Source organism: Meles meles, chromosome 13 (assembly GCF_922984935.1).
Source record: "Meles meles chromosome 13, mMelMel3.1 paternal haplotype, whole genome shotgun sequence".
Taxonomy (NCBI): Eukaryota; Metazoa; Chordata; class Mammalia; order Carnivora; family Mustelidae; genus Meles; species Meles meles.
Genome location: NC_060078.1, coordinates 54,750,043 through 54,771,132, shown reverse-complemented (window position 1 = coordinate 54,771,132; position 21,090 = coordinate 54,750,043). Strand labels below are relative to the sequence as shown.

The following is a 21,090-nucleotide window of genomic DNA, read 5'->3' as shown; positions in this document are numbered from 1 at the left end:
GAAACAGCCTTAGTTGTGAGATATGAGCAGTATCTAGCAACATATGCTTAACTGACTCAGAAGAAAGGGGAGAGGTGGCAGACAAAAAATAGTTGAATAAAGGCAACAATTTTTCCAAAGTTGATATAAAATTATAAATGCAGACACATGAGAGTTCAATGAACCCCAAACAAAAGGAACATGAGGAAAACCATACCAAAGCATATCATCAAATTCATGAAAATCAGAGATAAAGAAAAATCTTAAAAGCACTCGGAGAGTAAAAGAATTCAGACAGCAGACCAGCACGACAAAAAGTGATAAAAAATAAAAAATAAATAAATAAATAAATAATAAATAAAATAAACAAATAATTAATTAAAAATAAATAAAATAATTTACTTATAAAAAAAAAGTGATAAAAGAACAGTTAGTAGGGTGCCTGGGTGGCTTAGTCGGTTAAGCATCTTCCTTCAGCTCAGGTCATGGTCCTGGGATCGAGCCCCACTTGTGGTTCCCTGCTCAGCAGGGAGTCTGCTTCTCTCTCTCCCTCTGCCCCTCCTCCCTGCCCATGCTCTTTCACAGGGTGCACCCTCTAATAAATAAATTAAATCTTTATTTTAAAAAAATGGCCATTCAGTAGAAGGAAATAATAGCAGATGGAAATCTAGTTACTCAAATCCTTAGACGATAAAAAGGTTTAAAGAAAAAAAACTGTATGATGGGATGTAATGGTTAGTTTTGTGTATCAAACTTTTTCTCTCACTCTCCCCTCACTCTCTTTCTAAGCCTGCTTGCCTGCCTCTGAGATGTGACATGGGTCTTCTGCCTTTGGTCTTCAACCGGAAATTACACTATCAGCTTTCCTATTTCACAGGCTTGGGACTTGACCTGGATATGGAACATCAGGTCTCTTGGGTTTCCAGCTTGCTGATTACACATCTTCAGACTTCTCAGTGTCCAAATTCATGACAGCCACTTCCTTATAATAAATCTCTTATATATAGGATATATATAAAGAAGAACCTTAATACATGGCATTTCCACTTCTCTGAAGAACACTAAGACATGGAGTTTATAACATGTAAAGTGGAAGTATATTTCTGTAATGTTCTTATATATGTGAAATGGTACAATATCACTTGAAGGTAGTCCATGAAGGGTCAAAATATGTATTACAGAGAAACTACTAATAAAATATTAAAAATATAGGCAATTCACCAATAATAGATGAAATTAAAAGTCAACAAAATATTTTATCCAAAAGAAGGCCAAAAATAAAAAAGTAGAACTTTGACTGCCATCCTATAATAAAGATGAATTTCTCCAACTCCTTAGCATTAAACACAGAATTGTTTCTAATAAGATTTAAACAAAAGTGTGGAATCTCTTAGAAGACTTCCTAAAAGGAGAGTTGACTCAGCTGCAAGAGACCTTTTGTTCTACCAGGTTTGTCCCAAACACAAGTGCAAGGCCAGCATGAGATAAAGTCAGCTCCTGAAGGTGGTGCAACAGAAAGATGTGAACTTGGGTTCTTGATACATGGAGACACCATACTAGCTCTGAATGGCCCAACTCTAGGCCATGTATATATGAGGGAATAAATCCTTGTGTGTTTAAGCCACTATTTGGGGAGTCTCTTATTTGTAGTTGAATGTAATTGCTGAGTATTCTACCAGTTAAACAATAATAATGCTCTAAAGGGCAAGGACCACCACAAATCTCACCTATCTGACTCCGATGTTTAGCCCTCACACTAAATTAATTAACATTACGATTCCTAGTACTGCCTACCCCTAAATCTTACAAACTGATATTGTCCAAAGGTGCTTCCTACCCAGATCCTAACCAATCATTAACACCAATCCCAGCCTTAAGTCTCTCTCATTTCCTTTTGCAAACTATCTTGCCTGTGTCTCTGGATATAGTTTGGTACCACAAAGGAACAGGTTTAATGGTTTTTAAATTTCAGATGCTACTACTATATAAAGAAAGGAGAAACCTTGTTAATTACAAGAAAATGAGACCACAGAAAAAAGAGAAAGAAGATATAGATATAGATATGGCTTTTTTTTAAGATTTTATTTGATAAGAAAGATCACAAGTAGGCACAGAGGCAGGCAGAGAGAGAGGAGGAAGCAGGCTCCCTGCTGAGCAGAGAGCCTGATGCGGGGCTGGATTCCAGGACTCTGAGATCAGGGCCTGAGCCAAAAGCAGAGGCTTTAACCCACTGAGCCACCCACGTACCGCTATAAATCTAGTTTTCAAGTAAACAGTGATCTGGACTCAGATCACTTTTGCTCCCTCCAGCTTAGAGAGGAAGTGGTTTTTTTTGCATCTATTAATCTTTTGACCTCATATTCCCTTCTTTTGCTTTTCTAGTCCTTCTAACAACCTTGTAATAAATTCCTCTATTAAAGTCTCTCTGTTTGAAATCACTATACTGCTGTCAGTTCTTCCTGACTGGACTCTGAACCTTTAAGATACAGAAAATTATCTGATTGATAGCTATACTTCATCTACCTTTAGAAATTTGTATTTTACCAATAGAGAAACAGCTTAATTAAAATTTTATTTCTAGTTTTTGAACCATAAATCTACTCTTTTTAAGATTTTATTTATTTGACAGATAGAGAGCACAAGCAGAGGGAGAAGCAGGGGGAGAAGGAGAAGCAGACTCCCCACTGACCTGGGAGCCCAACACAGGGCTCAATCCCAGGATCCTGGGGGTCATGACCTGAGCTGAAGACAGACGCTTAACCAACTAAGCCACCAGGTGCCTGATTATAAACCTACTCTTAAGATACCTCACCGTTGGGGCGCCTGGGTGGCTCAGTGGGTTAAAGCTTCTGCTTTTGGCTCAGGTCATGATCCCAGGGTCCTGGGATCGAGCCCTGCATCAGGATCTCTGCTCCGCAGGGAGCCTGCTTCCTCCTCTCTCTGCCTGCCTCTCTGCCTATTTGTGATCTTTGTCTGTCGAATAAATAAATAAAATCTTTAAAAAAAGAAAAAAAGATACCTCACCATTTACTATTATTTTCCACCAAAGGGGCCCGATCATTCTCTTCAATTAGAATGCTGCCTGCTTCTCCTGGTGTGAATCCTAATGCTTTTTGCACTTTCATTCTTTCTTGTTTTTTTTTTTTCTACAAGTCTCAGCAAAAGAATATAGTCTAAACCGAACCACAATCTGGGGCATCTGGTCTTCTATTATTAAGAAAGCAGAATTTACAGATCTAAATAGATCTCTTCTCTGCACAACCTCACAGTTTCTCCACATGGTCTAGACCAGTACTAAAGCAATGCTGGAAATGCTCTTTTGTGCTGTTCAGAATTCAGCAGCCACTAGCCACATGTCACTACTGGGCATCTGAAATGTGTTCTAGTGTGCCTGAGGGAACGAATTTTATAATTTCTTTAATTTTAATTAATTAAATTTCAATTTAGATAGCTATTTGTGGCTAGTTGTTACCATAATGGTGATAAAATGGTCTAGACTCTAGAAAAAGAAGGAGCAGTAACTTGCTATCCAGGTCATTTATGTAAGAAAGCAGAACTAAACTCTGAAAAAACACAAAGATCAGGGGCGTCTGGGTGGCTCAGTGGATTAAGCCACTGCCTTCGGCTCAGGTCATGATCTTAGGGTCCTGGGATCGAGTCCTGCATCAGGCTCTCTGCTCAGCAGGGATCCTGCTTCCCCCTCTCTCTCTGCCTGCCTGTGATCTGTTTCTCTCTGTGAAATAAATAAATAAAATCTTAAAAAAAAAACAAACAAAAAAACCCCCCACAAAGATCAGAGATTTTTAAAGTTAACACAGAGCTATGTCTCAAAACCATAGTTATAAAGGCCTAATTAATGAGAGAATACAGTCTCTATATCCATGTTACTGTTTCACTGACAATTCACACCTTGATTTTTCCAGACAATTCCCCAAACTATGTTTACCTAGTCCTAAAAGAAGATTTCAAGAAGAGGTTAGCAGAGAGATTCATATCAGTGTTAAGTACTCCAGTCTTAGCATGAAATGATTTACAGGAAGGAGTTAAACACTGTTCAGGAAACAGAACTTTTCAGATAGTCATATGTCAGGTTTTTCTTTTCTTTTCTTTTTTTAATTTTACTTATTTGACAGAGTCATAGTGAGAAAGGGAATACAAGCAGGGGGAATGAGAGAGGGAGAAGCAGGCTTCCTACTGAGCAGGAAGCCCGATGTGGGGCTCAATTCCAAGACCCTGGGATCATGAACTGGAGCCAAAGGCAGACACTTAATGACTGAGCCACCCAGGAGCCCCTATGTCAAGTTCTTCAATTGTGATTTCATTTTTTTTTTTTTTTTGAGAGCGAATATATACACTCTAAACCAAATAGTACATAAATAATCATTGGCTTATTAATTATTGTTTTGGTATCCTCTTCTTCAAATCTTATAAATGCAAAAACCTTGGGACATCATACATATTCAATAATTATGCTCCAAAGATGAATTGTCCATATGGTAAACATCCTACCAATCTTTGACATTTTGAGGAAGACCAGAGTCTTCAGTACCCTAAGTTTTAAGTAACTATAGGTTAGAATGATGAATAAAGCATAAAAATAAATATATATATACACTAGTTTTCATGTCCCCCCCCAAATCCCTAATTTTGCAGTCATTTGCCTGGAAAAGTATATTAAAAAATACGATTCTATAGTCTTGAAAATCAAAGACTGAGTGAATATAATCAAGAAATACTAAGCACCTCACTCAGTACTCTTACTCTACGAAAAAGATACAGATTACTCTTATCTCTTACAAAAATGTCAATTAGTTATTAAAAAAATTTTATTTGAGAGAGGATGAATGAGAGAGAGAGAGCATGAATGACAAAGAGTGATCATGAGCTGGGGGAGGGAGAGAGAGAGAGAGGGAGAAGCAGATTTTCCCCTGAGCACGCTCCATCTCAGGGCTCTGGGATGATGACCTGAGCCAAACACAGACACTTAACTAAGTGAGCCACCCAGGTGCCCCAAAATATCAATCAGTTATGTGGTCAAGAGAAGAAACCATTAATGAATACTTAAGATAGCATATCATGCTGAAATACATGATAAGAACATTTGCTGCTTTTCAAAGGTATCACATAAAAGCCTATGCTTTACTTTTTTGTCAGTCTTCACTTGTATCTTAAGATTTCTCCATTTTGTTTGGTACTGTAATGCAGTAATTCAGTGAGGAAGCCAGAATAGAAAGAGGAGATAGCTCTATCCACCGTTGGGTTAAAAAAAGTCCTCTAAGCAACAGTGATTCAAAAACAGAAGAGTTGGGGTGCCGGGGTGGCTCAGTTGTTAAGTGTCTGCCTTCGGCTCAGGTCATGATGCTGGGGTCCTGGGACTGAGCCCCGCATCGGGCTCCCTGCTCAGCGGGAAGCCTACTTCTCCCTCTCCTACTCCCCCTGCTTGTGTTCCCTCTCTGTCAAATAAATAAATAAAATCTTTAAAAAAATAAATAAAACATAGAAGAGTCAGCTCATATGGATGATGCTCTTACCTTCCTGTCCAAGGCTGGATTTATTTCGAGGTGGATTAGGACAGCAATAGGCAGAGAGAAAATTAACCAAAGGATGAAATTACAGAAATTCCTACATTTAAAATCTTCTGAGATTTCAGATGATTAAACGCTAGTGTTGCTTCCAATGTAAAGCAGTTCCGACAATAAAAATTAATGCAGTCAATGATTCTACAAAATTACAGAGGCTAAGAAAGGAAAAGTAGCACCAATTCACAAACTCCCTTTGCAAAGGAAAATTCTCCTCCTCCATCTACTATCACTGTGACTGATGAAACTTGAAATTTCCAACATCAAGATCACACTAAGGCAAAAACTTCTGCCCCCTTCTCCACCTCCACCCAGATGCTATCTCATAGATGGAGCAGCGGTGGTAACAGAACGAGGCTGCATCCAGAAACAGCACAACACTACAGATTATATAAATCTCTGCTCCAACTTCTCAGTCTGTGAAAGGAAGGATGTGAACTGGCCCAGAACTGCTAGAGTATTCTGAGGGAGATAAAGTATGAAGTGTCACTTGTCATTTATTTTACCCTTTTTATTTATTTATTTTTTTTTTCAGCGTAACAGTATTCATTCTTTTTGCACAACACCCAGTGCTCCATGCAAAACGTGCCCTCCCCATCATCCACCACCTGTTCCCCCAACCTCCCACCCCTGACCCTTCAAAACCCTCAGGTTGTTTTTCAGAGTCCATAGTCTCTTATGGTTCGCCTCCCCTCCCCAATGTCCATAGCCCGCTCCCCCTCTCCCAATCCCACCTCCCCCCAGCAACCCCCAGTTTGTTTTGTGAGATTAAGAGTCATTTATGGTTTGTCTCCCTCCCAATCCCATCTTGTTTCATTTATTCTTCTCCTATCCCCCTACCCCCCCATGTTGCTTCTCCATGTCCTCATATCAGGGAGATCATATGATAGTTGTCTTTCTCCGATTGACTTATTTCACTAAGCATGATACGCTCTAGTTCCATCCACGTCGTCGCAAATGGCAAGATTTCATTTCTTTTGATGGCTGCATAGTATTCCATTGTGTATATATACCACATCTTCTTGATCCATTCATCTGTTGATGGACATCTAGGTTCTTTCCATAGTCTGGCTATTGTAGACATTGCTGCTATAAACATTCGGGTACACGTGCCCCTTCGGATCACTATGTTTGTATCTTTAGGGTAAATACCCAGTAGTGCAATTGCTGGGTCATAGGATAGTTCTATTTTCAACATTTTGAGGAACCTCCATGCTGTTTTCCAGAGTGGTTGCACCAGCTTGCATTCCCACCAACAGTGGAGGAGGGTTCCCCTTTCTCCACATCCTCTCCAGCATCTGTCATTTCCTGACTTGTTAATTTTAGCCATTCTGACTGGTGTGAGGTGATATCTCATTGTGGTTTTGATTTGTATTTCCCTGATGCCGAGTGACGTGGAGCACTTTTTCATGTGTCTGTTGGCCATCTGGATGTCTTCTTTGCAGAAATGTCTGTTCATGTCCTCTGCCCATTTCTTGATTGGATTGTTTGTTCTTTGGGTGTTGAGTTTGCTAAGTTCCTTATAGATTTTGGACACTAGCCCTTTATCTGATATGTCGTTTGCAAATATCTTCTCCCATTCTGTCAGCTGTCTTTTGGTTTTGTTAACTGTTTCCTTTGCTGTGCAAAAGCTTTTGATCTCGATGAAATCCCAATAGTTCATTTTCGCCCTTGCTTCCCTTGCCTTTGCCGTTGTTCCTAGGAAGATGTTGCTGCGGCTGAGGTCGAAGAGGTTGCTGCCTGCGTTCTCCTCAAGGATTTTGATGGATTCCTTTCTCACATTGAGGTCCTTCATCCATTTGGAGTCTATTTTCGTGTGTGGTGTAAGGAAGTGGTCCAATTTCATTTTTCTGCATGTGGCTGTCCAATTTTCCCAGCACCATTTATTGAAGAGGCTGTCTTTTTTCCATTGGACATTCTTTCCTGCTTTGTCGAAGATTAGTTGACCATAGAGTTGAGGGTCGATTTCTGGGCTCTCTATTCTGTTCCACTGGTCTATGTGTCTGTTTTTGTGCCAGTACCATGCTGTCTTGATGATGACAGCTTTGTAATAGAGCTTGAAGTCCGGAATTGTGATGCCACCAACTTTGACTTTGTTCTTCAATATTCCTTTGGCTATTCGAGGTCTTTTCTGGTTCCATATAAATTTTAGGATTATTTGTTCCATTTCTTTGAAAAAAATGGATGGTATTTTGATAGGGATTGCATTAAATGTGTAGATTGCTTTAGGTAGCATAGACATTTTCACAATATTTATTCTTCCAATCCAGGAGCATGGAACATTTTTCCATTTTTTTGTGTCTTCCTCAATTTCTTTCATGAGTACTTTATAATTTTCTGTGTATAGATTCTTAGTCTCTTTGGTTAGGTTTATTCCTAGGTATCTTATAGTTTTGGGTACAATTGTGAATGGGATTGACTCCTTAATTTCTCTTTCTTCAGTCTTGTTGTTGGTGTACAGAAATGCAACTGATTTCTGTGCATTGATTTTATATCCTGACACTTTACTGAATTCCTGTACAAGTTCTAGCAGTTTTGAAGTGGAGTCTTTTGGGTTTTCCACATATAGTATCATATCATCTGCGAAGAGTGATAGTTTGACTTCTTCTTTACCAATTTGGATGCCTTTAATTTCTTTTTGTTGTCTGATTGCTGAGGCTAGGACTTCTAATACTATGTTGAATAGCAGTGGTGATAATGGACATCCCTGCCGTGTTCCTGACCTTAATGGAAAAGCTTTCAGTTTTTCTCCATTGAGAATGATATTTGCGGTGGGTTTTTCATAGATGGCTTTGATAATATTGAGGTATGTGCCCTCTATCCCTACACTTTGAAGAGTTTTGATCAGGAAGGGATGCTGTACTTTGTTAAATGCTTTTTCAGCATCTATTGAGAGTATCATATGGTTCTTGTTCTTTCTTTTATTAATGTGTTCTATCACATTGATTGATTTGCGGATGTTGAACCAACCCTGCAGCCCTGGAATAAATCCCACTTGATCGTGGTGAATAATCCTTTTAATGTACTGTTGAATCCTATTGGCTAGTATTTTGGCGAGAATTTTTGCGTCTGTGTTCATCAAGGATATTGGTCTGTAGTTCTCTTTTTTGGTGGGATCCTTGTCTGGTTTTGGGATCAAGGTGATGCTGGCCTCATAGAATGAGTTTGGAAGTTTTCCTTCCATTTCTATTTTTTGGAACAGTTTCAGGAGAATAGGAATGAGTTCTTCTTTAAATGTTTGGTAGAATTCCCCTGGGAAGCCGTCTGGCCCTGGGCTTTTGTTTGTTTGGAGATTTTTGATGACTGTTTCAATCTCCTTACTGGTTATGGGCCTGTTCAGGTTTTCTATTTCTTCCTGGTTCAGTTGTGGTAGTTTATATGTCTCTAGGAATGCATCCATTTCTTCCAGATTGGCCAATTTGTTGGCGTAGAGTTGCTCATAGTACGTTCTTATAATTGTCTGTATTTCTTTGGTGTTAGTTGTGATCTCTCCTCTTTCATTCATGATTTTATTGATTTGGGTCCTTTCTCTTTTCTTTTTGATGAGTCTGGCCAGGGGTTTATCAATCCTATTGATTCTTTCAAAGAACCAGCTCCTAGTTTCATTGATTTTTTCTATTGTTTTTTTTTGGTTTCTATTTCATTGATTTCTGCTCTGATCTTTATGATTTCTCTTCTCCTGCTGGGTTTAGGGTTTCTTTCTTGTTCTTTCTCCAGCTCCTTTACGCGTAGGGTTAGGTTGTGTACTTGAGACCTTTCTTGTTTCTTGAGAAAGGCTTGTACCGCTATATATTTTCCTCTCAGGACTGCCTTTGCTGTGTCCCACAGATTTTGAACTGTTGTGTTTTCATTATCATTTGTTTCCATGAATTTTTTCAATTCTTCTTTAATTTCCTGGTTGACCCTTTCATTCTTTAGAAGGATGCTGTTTAGTCTCCATGTATTTGGGTTCTTTCCAGCTTTCGTCTTGTGATTGAGTTCTAGCTTCAGAGCATTGTGGTCTGAAAATATGCAGGGAATAATCCTAATCTTTTGATACCGGTTGAGACCTGATTTGTGACCCAGGATGTGATCTATTCTGGAGAAGGTTCCATGTGCACTAGAGAAGAATGTGTATTCTGTTGCTTTGGGATGAAATGTTCTGAATATATCTGTGATGTCCATCTGGTCCAGTGTGTCATTTAAGGCCTTTATTTCCTTGTTGATCTTTTGCTTGGATGATCTGTCCATTTCAGTGAGGGGAGTGTTAAAGTCCCCTACTATTATTGTATTATTATTGATGTGTTTCTTTGATTTTGTTATTAATTGGTTGATATAGTTGGCTGCTCCCACGTTAGGGGCATAGATATTTAAAATTGTTAGATCTTCTTGTTGGACAGACCCTTTGAGTAGGATATAGTGTCCTTCCTCATCTCTTATTATAGTCTTTGGCTTAAAATCTAATTGATCTGATATAAGGATTGCCACCCCAGCTTTCTTCTGATGCCCATTAGCATGGTAAATTGTTTTCCACCCCCTTACTTTAAATCTGGAGGTGTCTTCGCGTCTAAAATGAGTTTCTTGTAGGCAACATACTGATGGGTTTTGTTTTTTTATCCATTCTGATACCCTGTGTCTTTTGATTGGGGCATTTAGCCCATTAACATTCAGGGTAACTATTGAGAGATATGAATTTAGTGCCATTGTATTGCCTGTAAGGTGACTGTTACTGTATATTGTCTCTGTACCTTTCTGATCTACTACTTTTAGGCTCTCTCTTTGCTTAGAGGACCCCTTTCAATATTTCCTGGAGAGCTGGTTTGGTGTTTGCAAATTCTTTCAGTTTTTGTTTGTCCTGGAAGCTTTTGATCTCTCCTTCTATTTTCAATGATAGCCTAGCTGGATAGAGTATTCTTGGCTGCATGTTTTTCTCGTTGAGTGCTCTGAATATATCATGCCAGCTCTTTCTGGCCTGCCAGGTCTCTGTGGATAAGTCTGCTGCCAATCTAATATTTTTACCATTGTATGTTACTGATTTCTTTTCTCGGGCTGCTTTCAGGATTTTCTCTTTGTCACTAAGACTTGTAAATTTTACTATTAGGTGACGGGGTGTGAACCTATTCTTGTTGACTTTGAGGGGGGTTCTCTGCATCTCCTGGATTTTAATGCTTGTTCCCTTTGCCATATTAGGGAAATTCTCTCCAATGATTCTCTCCAATAGACCCTCTGCTCCCCTCTCTGTTTCTTCTTCTTCTGGAATCCCAATTATTCTAATGTTGTTTCGTCTTATGGTGTCACTTATCTCTCGAATTCTCCCCTCATGGTCCAGTAGCTGTTTGTCCCTCTTTTGCTCGGCTTCCTTATTCTCTGTCATTTGGTCTTCTATATCACTAATTCTTTCTTCTGCCTCATTGATCCTAGCAGTGAGAGCCTCCGTTTTTGATTGCACCTCATTAATAGCTTTTTTGATTTCAACTTGGTTAGACTTTAGTTCTTTAATTTCTCCAGAAAGGGCTTTAATATCTCCAGAGAGGGTTTCTCTAATATCTTCCATGCCTTTTTCGAGCCCGGCTAGAATGTTCAGAATCGTCATTCTGAACTCTTGATCTGACATAGTACCAATGTCTGTGTTGATTAGGTCCCTAGCCTTCGGTACTGTCTCTTGTTCTTTTGTTTGTGGTGATTTTTTCCGCCTTGTCATTTTGTCCAGATAAGAGGATATGAAGGAGCAAATAAACTACTAATAGGGTGGCAAAGACCCCGGAAAAATGTGCTGTAACCAAATCAGAAGAGACCCCAAATTGTGGGGGGGGGGAAGGGGATAAAAAACAGGTTCTGAAAAAAAAGAAAAAAAAAAAAAAAAAGAAAAAAATTTTAAAAATAAAACAAATAAAAAAATATAAAAAAGAAAGAAAAAATATATATATTTAGATGAACTAGTCAAAAAACGTTAAGAAAGAAAAGGGTAAAAGTTTTTAAAAAAATTTAGCAGAAGAAGAAAAAAGAAAAAAGAAAAAAAAATTGAAAAAAGAAAAAAAAATAAAAAATTGAAAAAAGAAAAAAAAATTGAAGTAGCCGCAAGACTAAAGAATCATGGGGAGAAAGCCATGAGTTCCGTGCTTTGCTTTCTCCTCCTCTGGAATTGCTCTGCTGTCTTAGGAATTGAATCTGCTTTCTCCTTGATAGATGAACTTCGTCCTGGCTGGATATTTTGTTGATCTTCTGGGGGAGGGGCCTGTTGTAGTGACTCTCAAGTGTCTTTGCCCGAGGCGGGATTGCACCGCCCTTACCGGCGGCCGGACTAAGTAATCGGCTTGGGTTCGCTTTTGGGAGCTTCTGTTCCCTGAACGCTTTCCGTAGAGTCCCGGAGGACGGGAATGAAAATGGCGGCCTCCCAGTCTCCGGCCCGGAGGAGCCGAGAGCCTGGGGCCCCACTCCTCAGTGCGCCCCCAGAGGACAGCACCCAATCACTCCCGTATCCCCAGCCTCTAGCCGCGCTCCGAGCTCACCCAGCCCGCGACCAGTTCAAGGTAACCCCGAGCTGAGAGTTCAGTCCTCGGCTCTGTCTTTGCAGCCGGTTTCTCCGTTCTAATACCTGCGAGCTCTCCGACACTCTGACATCCCCGATCCTTCTGTGACCTTGCGGGGCCTGGGGCCACGCTGGCCCCGCGTGGGCTTCACCCCGGTTTAGCCCCTGGAGCAATGTCCCTCAGTGGAACAGACTTTTAAAAGTCCTGATTTTGTGCTCCGTTCCTCCGCCGCTTGCCGGGAGCCGGCCCCTCCCCCCGCGGTCTATCTTCCCGTCGTTTTAGATTCACTTCTCCGCCAGTCCTACCTTTCAGAAAGTGGTTGATTTTCTGTTTCTAGAGTTGCTGTTCTTCTTCTCTTCGCTCTCCCGTTGGATTTGTAGGTGTTTGCTATGTTTAGATAAGCTATCGAGCTGATCTCCTGTTACCTGATGTAGTATCAGGCTGCTACTTCTCCGCCATCTTGACTCCTCCATCCCTTGTCATTTATTTTAAAAGTCTGTTTATTTTAGAAAGAGAGACCGCAGATGGAGGGAGGGACAGAGGGAGAGGAGAGAGAATCTCAAGCAGACCAGGCTCAGTGTGGAGCCCAAAGTGGGGCTCAATCTCATGATCCTGAGATCATGACCTGAGCTAAAATCAAAAGTCAGAAGCTTAACCAACTGAGCCACCCAGGCACCCTGGAGTGCCATTTAATATACAAGTTGCATCTATGCATCCTCATCTGGTTTTTTTTGTTAATCAAGTCAAAGTTTTCATCCTCATGGGTTCTTTAGATCTATTTTTTAATTGTTGAAGTAGAAGAGGGATCGATGATCAGGCAGTCCCATATACTAAAGCTTTTGTTTATTGGCTTTAGTTACATAAATGGTAAATTATATAAATCACTTACCCAAAAAAGACCCCTCCAATTTTAGAAAGGTGAATAAAATTTTTAATTAAATTGCAGCATCTCAGAACTGGGGGGAACAGTTGCTATCAAGTTGAATCTGTTTGTTACAGATGAATAAAATCATACAGAAACAGCATAGAAGCTGTAATATTTATTATAATTCCCATATTAATTTTCAGATAGTAGTGTGAAAAGAAAATCATTCTTTCCATTGTTTTATACATTTTTGGTACACTGAGATCTTATTTACTATGTCTAGTGTACTATTTCAAGTTCCAATTTTATGGAACTGCTTATATGCATTACAAGAAAAATCTAAGAGAAGCAAGAATCACTAAAGGTTGAAGTCAAAGACTTGACTGGATGGCAAAGATAAAGCCTAGTCCTTAAAGGATTAGGAGGTGAGAAGCGGAAATAAGATAAGTGCATCCCAAGTGAGGGCAATAAATGAGCAAAGGTACAAAGGTGGGACTTAAATAGTCCCAGTTACGCAGTTATAGAATAAAATATGGCGTAAAGAAAAGTATGCCCCAAATAATGTTTAGAACAGAACCTTTTGCATAAAATTTTTATGAATTCCTGGGAAGAAATGAACAGTCCTGATAAATAGCTTAATCCATTTTGGATAAATTTCAACAAGAAAACTCTTCTGGGAACTTTGTTGTCTACCTGCTCAGCCGACTGTCTGCCAGAGTCTGAAGGTCTTTAACCAGGCATTCTTTTTTGGCTTATTGAAGCACTCTGAATTGACCTGGTTTATTCCCCTCCCTGGCAATAAGATTTTTTTTTTTTTAAAGATTTTATTTATTTGACAGAGAGAGAGATCACAAGTAGGCAGAGAGGCAGGCAGAGAGAGAGGAGGAAGCAGGCTGTCCGCAGAGCAGAGAACCCGATGCGGGGCTCGATCCCAGGACCCTGAGATCATGACCTGAGCCGAAGGCAGCAGCTTAATCCACTGAGCCACCCAGGCGCCCCCCTGGCAATAAGACTTAAATAAAACTGACATGTTCTCATAGCTAAATTTCTGAGAATCTCTTTTTTTTTTTTTTAAGCAATGGAAAAATGAATATGAACATGTTTACCAAGTCTTTTAAAAGGAGTGTCATGATCACAATTCTTTAGTGTGAAGGAATGCAACAAGAATAAAATATATATGTATACTTATGTGCAACCTTTCTTCTCTCACAACGTCTAAAAAATATTCAATTCAGGGGCGCCTGGGTGGCTCAGTGGGTCAAAGCCTCTGCCTTCGGCTCAGGTCATGATCTCAGGGTTCTGGGATCGAGTCCCATATGAGGCTCTGCTCGGCGGAGAGCCTGCTTCCCTTCCTCTCTCTCTCTGCCTGCCTCTCTGCCTACTTGTGATCTCTGTCAAATAAAGTCTAAAAAAACAAATATATTCAATTCAACCTCTGCCTGTTTGGCTCTGGATTCTTTTATTATGTTGATAACGGGTGGAAAAAGCTACAGATGAAGAAAATGACAAAACAGGTTAGGAATTTTTACTCTGGAAGGAAAGAGAAGTCTAAAAGATGAAAAAGAATAGATCCAGAGAGCCCAAGAAGGGTTAAAGAAGTTAAAAACCAAGGGGTCTTGCTTTAGGGAAGGGGTCTTTTGTTTAATAACAAACCAAAGACAGTATTTTGAAGAACACCAACTTTGTGCAAGGCTGAGATGGGGAGGGCAGGGAAAGCAAAGGGAAGAAATTAAAATGTTTTACTGGTATCAAGAATATATTCCTGGAGTACCTGGGGGGCTCAGCTTTTTAACCATCTGCCTTTGGCTCAAGTCATGATTCCAGAGATCAAGCCCCACGTGGGGCTCCCTGCTCAGTGGGAAGTCTGCTTCTCCCTCTTCCTCTGCTCTTCCCTCCCTCACTCATACTCTCTCTCTCTCAAATAAAATCTTTAAAAAAAAAAAAAAAAAAGAGGGTGCCTGGGTAGCTCAGTTGGTTAAGCAACTGCCTTGAGCTCAGATCATGATCCTGGAGTTCTAGGATCGAGTCCCATGTCAGAATTCCTGCTCAACAGGGAGTTTGCTTCTCCCTCTGACCTCTCCCCTCTCATGCTCTCTCTCACTCTCTCAAATAAATAAATAAAATCTTTAAAAAAAAAGAGAATATATTCTCTTATTTATAAGAGTAAACCAACTAGCTGACAGTCAGTAGTTATTATTTCAAGTTACAATTTCAAAATCTGTCCAAAAGGCAAGGACAAATACATCTTAAGTATACATTAAATGCCAAGAAAGGAAAAATAATTGCCTCATCTTGTTAAGACAAGGCAGGAAGGGTTGAAATAAGAATAGATATGAAAAAAGCAAAGATTTTATGTATCATAAAGTGGCTCAGAGATACTTCAAGAAACTATGTATAAAGTCTGGACATCAATAATATATTCTTCCCTGTTAGTTTTAGGATACATGACTGAGATTTTTAAAATTTTCTTTAAAAAAAAAAAAGCCATTTCTATATTAATTTCTCAATATGTTTAAATTAAATTGAAGTTTAAAATATAATCAGTGTACCTGATGACAACCAGAATACTTACGATGGTCGATCCTCAAGAATCAGGGCAGTGGTAGAAAGTGGCTCAAATTCAAAATTCTTACGTCTTGAAGACTGAGGTGGTGGTTTACAGGTCCTCCCAGTTCGTGCTTCATATTCCTAGACAGATAAAAACACACTTTATGTAGAATCTTTTCCAATTTTCAGTTTGTATTATTAAATCTGTATCATTAAGGATATTACACTATAATAAAAGATACAAAATACATTAATTTGGTAAAACTATGAGGCGGAAAAAAAAGAAGTCACTTTTTTTCCCTGAAGCAATCTAAATCATGAATTTATATTATATATAAAGTAGCAAAATATGTTAAGAGAAGAGGAAGATACAAATGCACTACATTAATGAGTCAAGGTTTTAGGGAGTTGCCTTCTACGGTATCAGCTATCCAAGTCCAGCTTTGAATCTACAAGCAGATAAACCTACTTCTAACCCTTCAGTCAGATCAATAATGAAAATGTTGATACAGGCATAATCCTATTGTAATGCCTTGAAGATCTCTCCCAAGAGTAACAATAAACCCGTAATCAAAATGCTGGTTTTCAATTTTGGCCTACTTTAAATCTAAATACAATAAATCTGCCTGTTTCCTCTAAATGTAAACAATAATTCACCATCATTTCTTATCCAAAAATATGGCAAAAGATTGTCAAATACACTACTAAAATTAAGAAACTATTATTACCGCATTTTTCTAATTCATCTGAACAGATAATCCTATCAAAAGAAATGAAGTTAATTTGGCACAGTATGTTCTTGGTGGATACCTTTAAATTTCTACAGATGAGCATTTTTTTCACAAATGTTCACAGACTTCTACTGAAATTATTTCCAGAAATTTAACAAAGATCAATAACAAGTTGTGGGCTTATAGTTTCCAGAACCCACATTTTCCCTTAAAAAAATTAATCTAGATTTAGTCATACCTAGGTAACAAATATACTTTTCATGAAAATCTCAAAGGGGCACCTCGGTGACTCAGTTAAGTGTCTGTCTGACTCGGTTTCAGCTCAGATCATGGTCTTGGGATCCTGAGTCGTGAGGCTCTGTACTCATTGGGAGTCTGCCTGGGTTTCTTTCCCTCCCCACTGCTCCTACCCATGCTCACACATGCCCTCCCTCAAATAAATAAAATAAAATCTTAAAAAAAAAAAGAAGAAATTCTTAAAGATTATACAATTTCATGGGTAGATTTGCAAGTCTGCTGGCCACTACAGAAGATATTAATTTTTTTTAAGATTTTATTTATTTATTTGACAAAGAGACCACAAGTAGGCAGAGAGGCAGGCAGAGAGAGAGGGGGAAGCAGGCTCCTTGCTGAGCAGAAAGCCCGATGCGGGTCTCAATCCCAGGACCCTGGGATCACGACCTGAGCTGAAGGCAGAGGCTTAACCCACTGAGCCACCCAGGTGCCCCAGAGACATTAATTTAAATGAAGAAAATGAAATGCACTTAAAGTGATCAAGTGCTTCACTTACTAGCTGCTTTCCTACCATGACCTGTAATTCTTTTTATATTATTTTTACCTTTTCCAACTCAAAGACTATTTCACCCTACTGAATCAAACGGTTGTAAAATAATAAATTCATGGTTCTATCCCTGTTAAAAATTTGATGGTCTTGTTGAGGTTTAATCTTCTAATTTGAGATAATTACTTTTTAAGGAAAACTGCACTGGATTTTTTGAGTCTTCTTGCTCAAGTTATTTTAAGACTGTGTATGCCCATTTATACTAACTCCCATCCCAAAGAGCTATACAGCTTTTGAGACTTTTTGAGTCAAAAGGTCACTCATTTCTTTATCATAATTTTCTTTCCTAACAATCTAGGATATATGTGTAATTATGATCAATGCCTTTTTTCTTCATTACAAACTCAAAGGTAACAAATCCCCTTTTCTGCTAATGTTTTTCTTATTAAAAATCATAGATGAGGGGCACCTGGGTGGCTCAGTGGGTTAAAGCCTCTGCCTTCGGCTCAGGTCATGATCCCGGGGTCCTGGGATCGAGCCCCACATCGGGCTCTCTGCCCTGCAGGGAGCCTGCTTCCTCCTCTCTCTCTGCCTGTCTCTCTGCCTAGTTGTGATTTCTGTCTGTTAAATAAATAAAATATTAAAAAAAAAAAAAAAAAAAAAAAAAATCATAGATGCAGGGGCACCTGGGTGGCTCAGTGGGTTAAAGCCTCTGCCTTTGGCTCGGGTCATGACCCTAGGGTCCTAGGATTGAGCCCCGCATTGGGCTCTCTGCTCAGCAGGGAGCCTGTTTCCCACCCCACCCCCCCACCTCTCTGCCTGCCTCTCTGCCTACTTGTGATCTCTGTCTGTCAAATGAATAAATAAAATATTTAAAAAAAAAATCATAGATGCCGGGCCCCTGGGTGGCTTAGTTGTTAAGCGACTATGTTTGGCTCAAGTCATGACCCCTTGGTCCTCAGATGGAGCCCTGCATCATGCTCCCTGCTCAGTGGGAGCCTGCTTCTCCCTCTCCTGATCCCCCTGCTTGTGCACACACACACATACTTTCTCTCTCACTCTGCCAAATAAATAAATAAAATCTTTTAAAAAATCATAGATGCAAGATACATATGAGAGGTTTTCTGGTTTTGTTTTGTTTTTTATTTATTTAAATGGCACTTTGTTTTCCTACAATGTGACCTGGTCTCACTGCCAGACAGAATACAATGAATATTATCCAATAAAGCATTTTCCATGCAAATAAATGCCAATGCACAGATAGCAAAATAGCATTTCTAAATCAATATATTAACAATATTTACTGATATACCATGTATATACTTAAAACAGTACCATGCACTGTTTTAAACATTTAACACATTTGATCCTTGAAAAAATCCCGTGAGGCACCTAACTCACAGTAGAGGAACCTTAGGCACAAAGATATGCAGTCACTTGCTGAAGGTCATAAATGGTAGACAATGTAGCTCCAGAGCCTGGCCTTTTAACAATCTATTACTTTATTATATTAACAGTCAAGCAGGTATCTATGACAATTTAAAAAAATGAAATAGATAAAATCATTCGGTGACAGAATAATGGGGATCTTTAAAACGGGTAGATCAGGCTAACAATACACTGATCCAACTGAACATCACAAGAAAAGACCACCAGATGATATTTCCTGTTACGAGGCAGCGTGAAGTACATAATACCATTCTTGACATATTCTTGCCAAAAGAAAAAAACCAAACTTAAATATGGTTAAACCTCTAGAACTGTGCTCTCCAATATGGTAGTCAAAAGGAGTAATAACCAAGTATGTCACATACGCTTAAATACACGTAGAAAAACAGAGAGGAATCTGAACTATTAAGAGGTTTTCCTCTGGAGGACTGGACTAAGAATGAAGGGCACTTGTTTTACTTTAACATATTCAGTATTATTTGAATTTTCTTACAAGAAGAAATAAAGTATTTTGTAAGAGAGATCACTTACATTCATGGTAGATAAGTGACAAAGATTTTACTGAAGAGGCAGGATCAGAACTGTGGCAGAAATGATGGGTATTAATTCCACAGGCAGAAAGAATAGGAAAGAACAAGTTGGGGGGGGGGGCGCAAACAAAGGCATGGATGAGGCAACACTTTAATCTCACTGAACATGAAAAAGGACAGGAAATAAGGTTGGACACATGTAAGCTAAATTATAGAATCTTCCATTGATTAAAATATTTGGAATACATGAACAAAATGGAGGGCCATTAAAAGTCTAGATTAAGGGGCACCTGAGTGGCTCAGTGGGTTAAAGCCTCTGCCTTCGGCCCAGGTCGTGGTCCCAGGGTCCTGGGATCGAGCCCCGTATCGGGCTCTCTGCTCAGTGGGGAGCCTGCTTCCCTTCCTCTCTCTCTCTCTGGCTGCCTCTCTGCCTGCCTGTGATCTCTGTCTGTCAAATAAATAAATAAATAAATAAATAAATAAATAAATAAAATCTTAAAAAAAAGTCTAGATTAAGACGACAAAAAAAAAGGTAGGTTTTTTTGTTTGTTTGTTTTTTTCAAAATTAACTTTATTTTGAACAATGGCTTACTTCACCAGTAATATGTCAAACAACTGTCAAAGACACTGAATAAAGAATACTGATTTGTTTCTAAATTCTCATTTTCTCGGGGCACCTGGGTGGTGTAATCCGTTGAAGGACTGACTCTTAGTTTCCGCTCAGTCGATGATTTCAGGGTCCTGGGATGAAGCCCCAGGTCGGGCTCCGTGCTCAGCAGGGAGCCCGCTTGAGATTCTCTCTCTCCCTGTCCCTCTCCCCCACCCCAACCCGATGCTCCCTTTGTCTCTAAAACGAATAAATCTTTAAAAAAACAGATTTTGTTCTTATTTTCTTATAAACACTAAAGATGAATCATGGGATGAATCATTTTGTGAGTTATAAAGACAGAAAATGAAATTTGAAAAAATTCTGCACTGTTGTAATTAGTTAAGTTGAATGTCAATTTACATGTTCAATGACTGCTTATATTTCTTTTTTTTTTTAAAGATTTTGTTTATTTATTTGACAGGCAGAGATCACAAGTAGGCAGAGAGGCAGGCAGAGAGAGAGGGGGAAGCAGGCTCCCTGCTGAGCAGAGGGCCCGATGCGGGGCTCAATCCCGGAACCCTGAGATCATGACCTGAGACAAAGGCAGAGGCTTTAACCCACTGAGCCACCCAGGTGCCCCAATTGCTTGTATTTCTTTTACTTTTTAAAGATTTTGTTTATTTGACAGACAGAGATCACGAATAGAAGCAGGCTCCCCGCTGAGCAGAGAGCCTGATATGGTGCTAGATCCCAGGACCATGACCAGAAAAGGTGCCCCAAGGTAGGTTTTTAAGTAGGCTCTACACCCATTGTGAGGTCTGAACCCATGACTCCAAGATCAAGAGTTGCATGTTCTACTGAGTATGCCAGTCATCAAAGCCTAGCTTTGATGAAAGTAGTTTTTTACTAAAAATTAACTGAAGGGGCACCTGAGTGGCTCAGTTGTTAAGCATCTGCCTTTGGCTCAGGTCATGATCCCAGGGACCTAGAACCGAGCCCCGCATCGGGCTCCCTGCTCAGTGGGAAGCCTCCTTCTCCCTCTCCTACTCCCTCTGCTTGTGCTCCCGCTCTGTCAATTAAATAAATAAAATCTTAAAAAAAAAAATGAACTGAGTAAGTATACATTTAATATAAAAGGTGACACAAAATGAGGCACCTAAATATTATTTATGTGTCTACCTTACCAATGGGTTTATACATGTCATTCGGGTATTTTTCACAAGAAATGAATTGTATTTCCTGCAATTCCAATCATAGATCCTTAGCATAAAAATGCTTTGAGTTTCTTGAGGGTAATATGAACAAGAAAAGCTAAAAAAAATAGCATCAATCCACCCTTATATGAAAATAATATAGATTAATATATCTGAAATGACTAAAATATTTGCTGAATTAAAGTTGCTACTCTAATGTGATTAGAATTACAAATTATGTTAGAAATAGTAAAATATTAAGTACCAGTACTTCCAAAATTGGTCACAACATTGTATCTATTAGTTTGGGTTTGTTTTTTTTTTAATAATACATAACA

General features: G+C 39.2%; 1 protein-coding gene across 5 annotated transcripts in view; it reads right to left on the bottom strand.

The window, feature by feature from the left end:
* The window catches only part of TBC1D12 (TBC1 domain family member 12), a 121,570-nt gene that overhangs the window by 31,717 nt on the left and 68,763 nt on the right, over positions 1 to 21,090 (bottom strand). For all 5 annotated transcript variants that reach the window (XM_046027745.1, XM_046027746.1, XM_046027747.1 and 2 more), the window contains one exon: positions 15,505 to 15,620. In XM_046027745.1, the coding sequence (XP_045883701.1) occupies positions 15,505 to 15,620 (116 nt within the window). The remainder of the gene's footprint in view (positions 1 to 15,504; positions 15,621 to 21,090) is intronic.